The sequence below is a fragment of the Buceros rhinoceros genome, unplaced genomic scaffold (assembly GCF_000710305.1).
Source record: "Buceros rhinoceros silvestris isolate BGI_N320 unplaced genomic scaffold, ASM71030v1 scaffold10579, whole genome shotgun sequence".
In the NCBI taxonomy this organism is placed as follows: domain Eukaryota; kingdom Metazoa; phylum Chordata; class Aves; order Bucerotiformes; family Bucerotidae; genus Buceros; species Buceros rhinoceros.
Genome location: NW_010429765.1, coordinates 17187 through 28104, shown reverse-complemented (window position 1 = coordinate 28104; position 10918 = coordinate 17187). Strand labels below are relative to the sequence as shown.

The 10918-nt window shown below is 36.6% G+C and overlaps 1 protein-coding gene across 1 annotated transcript in view; it reads left to right on the top strand.

The window, feature by feature from the left end:
* The window catches only part of CFAP69 (cilia and flagella associated protein 69), a gene marked incomplete at its 5' end in the record, with an annotated part of 30290 nt that overhangs the window by 7501 nt on the left and 11871 nt on the right, over positions 1 to 10918 (top strand). Inside the window, 10 exons of the mRNA XM_010142782.1 lie at positions 1206 to 1355; positions 1480 to 1657; positions 2712 to 2835; positions 5288 to 5336; positions 5422 to 5543; positions 6251 to 6467; positions 7143 to 7307; positions 8524 to 8642; positions 9102 to 9220; positions 10304 to 10385. Coding sequence (XP_010141084.1) covers positions 1206 to 1355; positions 1480 to 1657; positions 2712 to 2835; positions 5288 to 5336; positions 5422 to 5543; positions 6251 to 6467; positions 7143 to 7307; positions 8524 to 8642; positions 9102 to 9220; positions 10304 to 10385 — 1325 coding nt within the window. The remainder of the gene's footprint in view (positions 1 to 1205; positions 1356 to 1479; positions 1658 to 2711; positions 2836 to 5287; positions 5337 to 5421; positions 5544 to 6250; positions 6468 to 7142; positions 7308 to 8523; positions 8643 to 9101; positions 9221 to 10303; positions 10386 to 10918) is intronic.

Sequence of the window (10918 nt, the reverse complement as noted above, 5' to 3'; positions counted from 1 at the left end):
CCACCCACTCTTCCCAAGCCTGTAGCATTGCAGGAGGTTGTTGTGACTCAGCTGCAGGACCCAGCACTTGGCCTTGTTGAACCTTACACTATTTGCCTTGGCTCATCAATTCAGCCTGCCCAGATCCCTCTGTAAAGCCTCCCGACCTTCGAGCAGATTGACACACCCACCCACCTATATTGGTGTCATCTGGAAACTTACTGAGTGTGCACTCAATCCCCTCATCTAGATAATTGATAGAGATGTTAAAGAGAACAGGTCCAAATACTGAGCTCTGGGGAACACCAAGTGTGACCGGCCATCAGCTGGATTGAACTCCCTTCTCCACCACTCTTTGGGCCCAGCCATCCAGCCAATTTTTGATCCAGTGAAGAATACACTCATCCAAGCCGCGGGAGCCAGTTTCTCTAGCAGAATGCTGTGGGAAACAGTGTCAAAGACTTTACTAAATTCTGGGTAGACAATCCACAGCCCTTCCCTTATCCATTAAGTTTGTCACCTTGATATAGAAGGAGATCAGGTTAGTCAAGCAGGACCTGCCTTTCATAAACTCATGCTGGTCTCCTGATTGTCCTGTACATGCCATGTCATGGCACTCAAGATGATCTGCTCCATAACCTTCTCTGGCACCAGGGTCAGACTGTCAGGACCGTAGTACTCTGGATCCTCTTTCCAGCCCTTCTTGTAGATTGGCGTCACATTTCCTGACCTCCAGTCAACTGGGACCTCCCCAGTTAGTAAGGACTGCTGGTAAGTGGTGGAAAGTGGCCTGGTGAGCACTTCCACCGGTTCTCTCAGTACCCTTGGGTGGATCCCATCTGACCTTATAGACTTCCATGTATCTAAATGGTGTAGTAGATCATGCACTAACAACTTATTTCATGACCTGAAGAAGGTTTTTCACCTCTCATAACTCTGCTTGTTCTTTCATTCTGTAAATTCTAGGAAGCAATTAATTTGTTTATATCTCATTTTAGTCATCTTGAGGGTAAGTCTGCTGGATATGCTTTAGGGACTATTAATACTCAGATATAAGAAAAGCAGCTCTTGTTGTTTAGTAGATTTTATTTTTTTCAATTAATGTTAGGACAGAGGAAATACGATACTTGGTTCTCAATCTTTTATTGAGAAAGGATGAATATTTTATGAAGTAACCAAAATTTTCAGTATTTACTGCATTATAACTAAACCTATTTTATGTACAGGTTACCAGCCAACAAGTGCAAACTATAAAATTCAGATGGCTGAATTAGGAGGATTAGCAGAAACTCTTGTTTTGTCACTAGCATTAGTTGAAAATCAACTTACTGAGAAGTTATGGGTACTTAAAGCTCTCCAGCATCTCTCCAGCTCTGGTTAGTACAAACTGTTCTTTCAATAATCTCATTACCTCTGATCTTACATCATTGGTTTCCTGAATATGACTAAAACAACTACTGACCTACAGGGAATTAAGCATTCAGATTTTCATAATTTCAGGAGTAAATTGCAGACTTATGATGAAGGCCCAAGCAGCCAGCAGACTCTGTTTGTATTTAAATGGCGATGATCCCTCAGGACAGCTGATGTTCCGCTCCTCAGAAATCCTGTGGAACCTGTTAGAAAACACCTCAAAAGATGAAGTTGTTAATCAGCTCAGTAGCTTGGAATGCGTACAGTAAGTACAGAGAATCATTTAACGAATTAACATTGTCCTTTTGGAGACATCTAAAGCATTGTCATTGTGCGGCAGAAAATTATTGTGCGGCAGAAAATTATTGTGCAGCAGAAAATACAAACGGGGAATCGAGTTCTTTCTTTCAGTCATTAAGTCTTAACTTTCATTAAGTTTTCAGTATTAACATATCTGATTCTCAAAAATGGAAGCACTAGTGAATCAGACCTCATAGCCAAGCAGCCCATGATTTAGACCCTTCAGGCATCTGTTTCTGTTTCAGCAAGTTAGAGAGTACTGTGGTCTATGAGATGGCAGGAAATGATACACGATCCAAGAGGTGCCTGCCAGCTAGCTTACAACTCGGTGGCCAGAGTCCAACTAAAAGCACGTCCAGTCAACTTGAAAACTTTAATTGTCAAGCCTCTCTTTTTCATGAACACAGCGATCCACCACCAGTTCTTTCTGCTACAGGGCAAGAAGGAGGTCACGTTGTCCTGCAGCATAGTGCAGGAGGTATAGCCCTATCTATCACTTTGTTAGTTGTACCTTTTTCAAGCTCTACATGTTAGGCTCATAAGTCAGTATTACTGAAATGCTTATATTATAAAATTAGTAGGTAATTCTATGCTATGATATACAAGGCTTAGTTCTAGATCCTCTGATGGAGTGATTAACAGGTTCTCCCTTAGTAAGTTACACTGTTTAAACTATTTAGGGTTTAGTAACATTTAGGATTAGACCATTTCTTCTCAATAATCATTCAACAACATCCATTTCCATGCTTGAGAAAATAATATGTCTTTCTATTAATTAATTGTAACTCATAAAGTGGAAGGTGCAATTTGTAATACATGCACCTTGCATATATGCTTAAATTGGATGTGTAGTGGTACACACAAGAATCCATTTCATAATAAAGTTTTAAGTTATTTCTCTTGCATTTAAACCCTAAAGCTTTGAAAGGTATGTTGCTGAATGAGGATTCATATACCTAGAGCTGTCTTAAATTAGAATATGAAAAGAAAAGGTAAAATGCATTTCACTTTCTTCTAAGTGCCTTGATGGAAGTATTTGTAGACCTTCTCATGAATGGTTTCCGGCTTTATGATCGTCAGCTACGGAACAATCTTTTGGTGATTGCAACATTAGTAGCTGAAAACCCTGCAGCACCTATGATTGTAAGTATTTCAGTTATATTCCAGGGACTAATAACTTCTCCTTTACTATTATATACTCAGTATTCTGCCACTTTAGTGTTCTAGTATTTGTTCTACTCTGTCTCCAGTGCTTTCCCCTTTCTTAGATTTGCTGAGCAAAAAACCATTTTTCTTTCTGCAATTCCTTTTACTAAAAGAGACTTCAAATCTGTAAATCATTAGCATCAGCCTTACTTAGTACTTTGAAAATTACACTAACACTATTCATGCTAAGTCATGTATTCTTGTACCGATTCTCAGATGTGTCATTCTGTTATAATAAGTTTTGCACTAAATCTCACTTGTTTGGAGATGTAGGAGTACAGCCCAAATTCAGCTGAACTACCTGTGCCTCATAACCAAACATCAGCTCAGAAGCTCTAGATAAGATGATGAAAAAATAATTACTTGGATCTAGTTTATAAGAGGCATGTAAATGCTTTCTAAGACTAGGTCACATAAATGCAGTTCAGCATGCAGTATCATGACTTGCCTAAAAAGTAGATGACTCATTATTCAGTAATATTCCAGAATTTTAATGAGGAAACTGCAGACAAGTTAACTTTTTATAGATCTTAATATTCTTTTGCTCCTTTGGTTTTACAGTTGAGATTTACATCTTTAAATGAAGTTGTGACATACATACTGAATGATTAAACAATCAAATTCCTATAGATCTATTGGCTGTTCAGGAATAGATTCCTTTCAGGGAATTAATTTTTCAGTTTGAGTAGCATTTTCCCAATTGGCTATGTTACTAAATAGATTTAATAGTCTGTAACAAAGATTACAGATTTTTCATTCAAACTTTCCATTATCTCTAACCATTATGAAATGTCTGTTGTACTATGCAGCAACATATTTGATGTCTAAAACATTCAAATTATTTATCTGGCTGTATTTATCTGTCCTACAAGACAAATAACCAGGACACCTATTTTTAATTCCTTATACTACAAGGAAGAAGAATTGTTTCAATGCACGGAAAAATTAAAGTGTTTTAATTTAGAGTCTGTATTCTCAGCCTCCCTAGAGATTTTACAAGCTACAAGGTATAAATACCAGGTGGACAAAAACATTAACTTTACCATTGAACTCTGCCTTGTAGATAATACCAGAGAATTTTTCATCAGAATGTTCTCTTTTCTGCTTAATATACTATCCAAGCAACTTCAGAAAACTCAGGCTTCTATTTAACATAATTCAGAAATCAGCACAGGAATCTTAGCCATGGAAAAGGAAAATAATTTTCTCACTACAAGTAAATTGGAAAATACATGTAAAGTAAAGCTTAGAGTGATATTAATTATCTCTGTGTTAGAACAAAGCTGACTGTCTAGTGACTGATTATTGGTTTCCATCAGAATTTAGTACAGCATTAATCAGCATGGAGAAAACATCAATAAGTTTTAATGTTGTTTTTATTTAACCACTTTGCAATGGTTTTGGACAGAGAATATAGCTACCATAGAGACAAAAGCTGATAGGCAATATAGCTACATACGTCAATATTTTCTTTCAAAGTAGTTTTGCAATATTGTCCTGATTGTGCAAGTCAGAATGTGTATATGCTAATTTCCAGAGCTAGATTCAACAAATCTGAGCCCAGCTTTTTGGGAATGCATCTAAAAAGCTACTGCAAATCTAATAAAACTGTGTGATTCTGTGGGCAAGTCTGTGTAGTGTTCTGTGAGCTCTGCTCCTTGTGGGAGCTGGTGGAAAGCTCTGTAATGTCTTTGCCAGAGTACTGAGGCCAAGCTAATGTATTTTATTGCTCAAGAAGAGCAATGTCCTGGCAACCATGGCTTCTAATCACCTCAGAAACACAGCTCTTTTGCCTCTAATGTGCTGCATAGACAATGCCTGACCTTGGTCCTATCCGTAGGTATTTTAGACACTCCTGCTGTGAATGACAAGATTTTTTTTTTTCTAAATTTCTAATATGCAATGTTTGTAAATGCGTGTTGCTCATACATGCAGTTTTCATGTGCTTACCTGTAAATCCACTGAAGTTGAATATAAGTGTATTAGTACTGAAGGCACAAAGTTGTATATACTGACAACCCTTGGTGTATAAACTCACATGGGCACAATTGCATTTTAAAACCCACAACTTTAACAGTACTGAGAATACAGGGGGGTTTTGTGTGTGTGTGGTAGATTATAGTAGTGGATACATGTGCTTGGGACTTCCCCATACAAGTTCAGACTTAGACTGAATGAGACATAGGTTTAACTAATTGTACCCTTAGGACTATAGCTAGTTAGTATTGTCCAAATGGTTGATTTCTTCGATAAAATTCTGTTGATTCCACCATAGGACACATTAAGCTCTGTGTTAAAAAAAAATAAAACCCAAATTAAAATTAAATCTTAAGTCTTAATTTCACTGCAGTTTAATTTAATTAATACATGTTTTTTGAATGCCTATTAGGAAAGTGGATTTGCAAAGCTGTTGATAGTACTTGCAACATTTACTGAAGGTAAGAGAATTTATACTGCATAATTACACTATTTTTACTTTTAATTATGATTTTTTTTGTAACTTATCTACAATTTCCTTCATAGTGAAAATTCCCAACCCTTTGGTCAAAGGTCTTAAACTTACCCACTCATGTGAGGACTTCGAGCTCAAGAAGTTACTATTTAATGTAATAGCAGTCTTTTCTAAAGACCCATGTGCTGTACAGGTAAGTTGTAACAGAACAGAAGATTAAAAAAAAGATCAAAAGAATCACAGGAGTATTGTTGAGCTGTTCATCTGGCATAGTCCAGTAGAGTGAAATCTGCTGTTCTCCAAATCAAGAATTCATCCATAGCTTGAGACGGAGTCCTGCTGTCTGAAAACAGCATACAGTTTCTGTTTTACAAAAGTTACAAACCTAGACCATGCTAGGAAAATTAGCTGACAAGTGACTGCATGTGGCAACTTGTTGTGATTCTTGGCACGTGACCTCTTCCGTCAAGGGGAACATTTATGCACTTTACTCTGATACAGAGGATGTAAAATGGCCGGTTTATTGCGCAGCACAGAGGGCTATATAGGTCCCTAGAGAGGCCTCGCCCTTCGTGGGTGGTTCCTACCTCCCGTCACAGCCCGCGATCTTCCGAGCGTCTATACTGCCACCCAGCGTCCACAACAGTGTACTGCAACAACTGCAAAACATTTTTGAAATATGTGTGAAGAACATAATAACATCTAACAAACCACAGTCTGTGAGAATGTTACAGAACACAAACAGATCTTGTCTGTACTCGTAGTCTTCATGACATACTTACCCAATAAAAAATAATTTTCTTATTGTAAGACAGATGAAGTTGACTTATTGCTTGAAATTTTTCTTATTTGTGTGTGAAATCTGTTAGCTGTCTCTTTCTCTGTTTCTTGACTCTGCAGCTTCTCAGTGAAAACGATGTGATGCCAGCTTTGCTTTATTATGTAAAACCAAATCAAAAGCCTGGATTTCATGACTGGTCTGCTGCCCAATATGAAGAATTACAACTTCATGCAATGGCTGTTTTAGCTTCAGTGGCTCCCTTGTTAGTAGATAAATATTTGTCCTGCCAAGCGAATACTCTTCTCCTTGTGTTTCTAGAATGGTGTATAGGCCAAGGTCAGTAGATGCTTATGGCTTTCATACAATGTCACCTCAAAACACAATTCAACTGGACTTACTTTCTTTGACAGGAAGGAAAAAATCTAAAACCCATGAAGTCAGAATTATTCTTTTTCAATAGGTCGCTTAAGAAACTAATCTCTCTAAAAAAAGCAACATTTTTTTTTCTACTGAAGGATAAGCTGGTGGCCCATTCCCTGGGTACCACTATATTGATATTCCTTCCGTTTTGTGGGCAGCCACACACCTCAACTGCCCATGTTTTAAGCTTGTCAGATACACTTAATTGTGGCAACAAGTCCAACCAGTCATTCCTGCCAAGAGGCAGGATGCATTAACTCAAACTTAGAGCTGTATGCAGTAAGACAGCTTCCAGACTAAAGCTGGTTTGTGGTATTTTGAGTTTTGGAGACTGCTCATTAACCTAGTAAGCTTAAAAACGTTGTAAATGTTCACCAAAATCATATCTTTCTTATGAATGTAAAAAGTATAGCCCTACACAGAAAGGCTTATTATTAGATGGTTTGAAACAAGAAGCCTTTCTAACATTAACGAATTTTTTGTTTGGTTCGTTTTAGCTTACACTGATAAGCCTTTTTTTAGCAGGGCACATAATTATTCTGAATGTACACTGTCTGCCAAAAAACCCTGTTCATTGTGATTGCTCCACAGATCCTTTCTTTGGTCAAGGTAACAGTTTCCATGGAACAGGTGGTCGTGGCAACAAACTTGCACAAATACGGTACAGCCTGAGAGTGCTGAGATCTGTCGTGTCCCTTTACGATGAAGCCGTGAACCTTAATTTGTGTGACCAGGGAGCAATTAGCCAGCTACTGGGTAAAGCACAATTTGTATTGCTGTACTTAAATTAGTACATTTCTGTTGACATTAAGACTGTTTGCACGTTTTTGTTTGCTGTAGTTTTAGTGTGTTACTTCTTGTACTGCTAAAAAACTAAACAGCCTCAAACAATTAATCCAAAATGCAATTGATTTGATTTTGAATTTTGTTAAACTTTAACACAGAGAACTAATTAAGCCAAAAAGACAACTGTAAAAGCCTAGGTGTTTAATTTCAGAGTGAAAGCTTACTGCATTTGTTCATTTTAACTTCATCGCAGTGGCCCCTAGGAACTCCAGCCATGAGCCTTGTTCTACCTAAGTCTATTACAGTGTTGTTTTCCACAACTCCTCTTTAGAGTAGAAGAAAATTTATAACAGTGTACTTTTATATTAATATCATTATGAAGAATAAAACTGCTTAACCACTGCTCTTGCGATTTCAGAGCATTTTCTTGTTCAGTAACACATACCTACTGTTACATTTCATTTAAGTTCCAGTACACACTGGTTTAAGTTCTTTTCTTACAAAAAATAAAAAGTTTCTAGTACTCTGAAAGAGTCATACTGGAAGAAACAAAATAGGTAAGATCCTTTGAAATTCAAAGAGTATCTTCTAATAGAAGGCCTAGCAATAAAAGATCCTCAGTTGAAAGCTGAACTCCAGTGAAAACTCTGTGGAACCTTATAGATTTTAGTGAAAGCAAAATTAACACTATACCTTATGTATCAGATTCAAGTAACTTTTCATACTTTGGGTGAGTTCTGTTTCTGAATGCTCTTTCACATACTGGTTCCAAGGCTGATTTTCTCAGCAGTGGATTATTTTATGTCTCTCCCACGTTTGTCAGTACAAATGTTTAGGCTGTACAGTAGAGCAAATCAGTAAGTTCATTGCTTTTTTCTAAGAATTCCTTAATTCAGATCAGTTCCCTGAATTCATTGCACTGGCACAATAAAAGAGGCAGCACAGAGAACAAGGATGAAGTCAGGGCAAGCTGCTATCATTAACCCTGTCACCAAGAACAAAGTCTATGAAACTACAGTGTCAGAGTGCTGCACTTCTATTGTAAGCTATTGTAAAACTGAACAGCATAAGTAGATTCCTTTAAAAATCCCTTGATGTAAATTGATTTTTTTTTAAATCAGCAGCTGTAATGGAATTCTGAATTGTGTATAGGATGTTCACATGTATTAAACATATTCATTTACAGACATCCTAAAATATGCAGCAAACAAATCTAAAGAGAAAGAAGATGCCATTGTACTGGAAATCCAAGCTGATATATTATTTGTTTTGTCTGCTCTGTGTGAAAACAATCTCCACAGAAAGGTATGTATCTTTGTACCACATACTGTGAAGAAAATGTCAAAACATGGTAAATTTTCATTTAAAGGATACTGCTTTTTTCATTATTTTTCAAAAGCAGATGTCAACTGTAGTTCATCACTAACAAGCCAGTTCTGATAACTGGTTTCTGTGACAGTGACAGTTAAAATGTGAAATTACTCGGAAGTCCACTAGGAAGTGTCTCACCTATTTATTTGCTAATTTACATGATTTTTAAATGACTATATGGAAGTTTGTTAACAAATGAGATTATCAGTTTGGAAAACCTGCAAATCTCTTTTTCTTATGTATACCATAGAGAATGTAATCTGCTCTAACAAGCGAGCCAAATTTATTGCAAAATAAATATTTACATTTTCCAACTTCCTTTGTATTTCTTGCATGTAACTGTTTAGTAAATATTATTTAAGAAATATATTGCTTTAATGAACATTTCAACAGGAACTCTTCAGCTATGAAGGAGTTGATATACTTATCCCATTCATTCAGATGGATCCAAAGAAGTTATATAGTGGATTAGGAAACAATTATCTCCTCTTTGGTGCACTCGACTGCTTATGGTTAGTAAGGTATTTTAGCAGCAGTTAACTCTTAAAAATGTCAAATCTTGTATTTTTAGTTCTGCAATACTATGGACTTTCTCTGCATGTATAGGCCTTTCTGCTCTTTAAAATGTCTAAAAATCCTTCGAACAATTTGGCTAACTAAAACAGATACAAAATAAATGGAATATTCTACATGTATTCTCTTCTACATAAGGGTTCAGTATGACAACCTAACTCCCTACACAGCAGTCTAACTGCCCCCACAGAGTGACCTCCTGACATGAAGTTACCTAAGACTTTTTTAGAGAGGTGTATGGTTAGCATCTGTAAATAACTTCAGAAAAGTGAACAGAGGGCAACAATAGGCCACCATTAGCTAAAAAACTGTGTAAGCATAAGAAGTGTTTGTAAACTAGTTATAGTGGGCTAGAAATATTTTAAAGATTGCAATCAGAATGCCAATACATAGGACGATAACCAAAAGTTAATTTGTTTTAAGGCAAAGGTTGATAGATACATTGACAGCCAAGTGGTATGTTTGTCTGGGAGAAAAGACTGATGCAGGATATCCCTTCAGCTTCTGTGCTAATGAACGTAAGTCAGGAAATAAGAGACGGAAGCAACGGCAACATGAATGTTTTTTTTACGATCATTTTAATCTGGGAGAAGCAAGCCCTGTTGCCAAAAAAACAGCCTTTCTTTTCTCACTCCCTTGATTCTACTGGCAGAAATATTCACACAGCCCTGCAATAAGCCAGAGCAGGGACATGATCTAGTTAAATTTTAGCCTTTTTTACTGAGTTAGTTTTAGTTCAAATCCATATTCTAATCCAATTCATTGTGAACCTGACAAATTTCTTGGGCTGCTACAAGGAAGTCCTGCCACCTGCAAGAGAAGAAAGAGCAGTCAAGGATGGTATATTTAGTTATACAGTGTAAATGAAAAGGCATGTGGAACATTATTTTCCTGCTCCCTGAAGGTAAGAAGCATATTGCGTACCACATATATTTATACAATTCAGTAAAATAAACTAGATGTTTATAGAATGTTCTAACGCATAAAAATATTTATACAAATTGAAATTATTTCTGTTTCAGGTCCTGTGTCATTGGATGTTACATTGCAGAGGATTATTTTTTTGAAAAACAAGGCATTTTTCTCCTTCTGGATTTGTTGGCAGTAGGTCTTTGTATTATTCTGTTACAGAATGGAAGAGTAGTAAAACAACGTGGAAAACTGCATTATTTTTGTTACAGTATCACCTAAGACTATTACAGTACTAGCAAACAGACCAGTATATGTTATTCCCTGAGACAGGAAGGTAATCACACACCAGGATATCTACTCTAAAATGATTGGATGGATTTTCCATATATCTTTTTAAAATATAAGAATTTAATAGAGGAAGTTTTAAATTTACCAAAAATATACTCTCTTTAAAAAGAAAACTCAAACTATGCCCTTATTTTGGATGAGATCTCTGTTTAGAAAAGCACCTCAGCTCTCACTTCATACTGAAGTTAGTATGAGCAGAGTTAGTATACACTTGAAGGCTGTAAAAGTCTTCATGTTTAAAGTTACTTTGTACATGTATTTTGTATGTATAACTACTTCCACGGATCTTGCATATAGAGCTGGCATAGGCATTTCATCTCTCACAGAATAAGAAAGAATTCACCTTCTTTGTTTCTCACCAGTCGCTGATGCCCTTG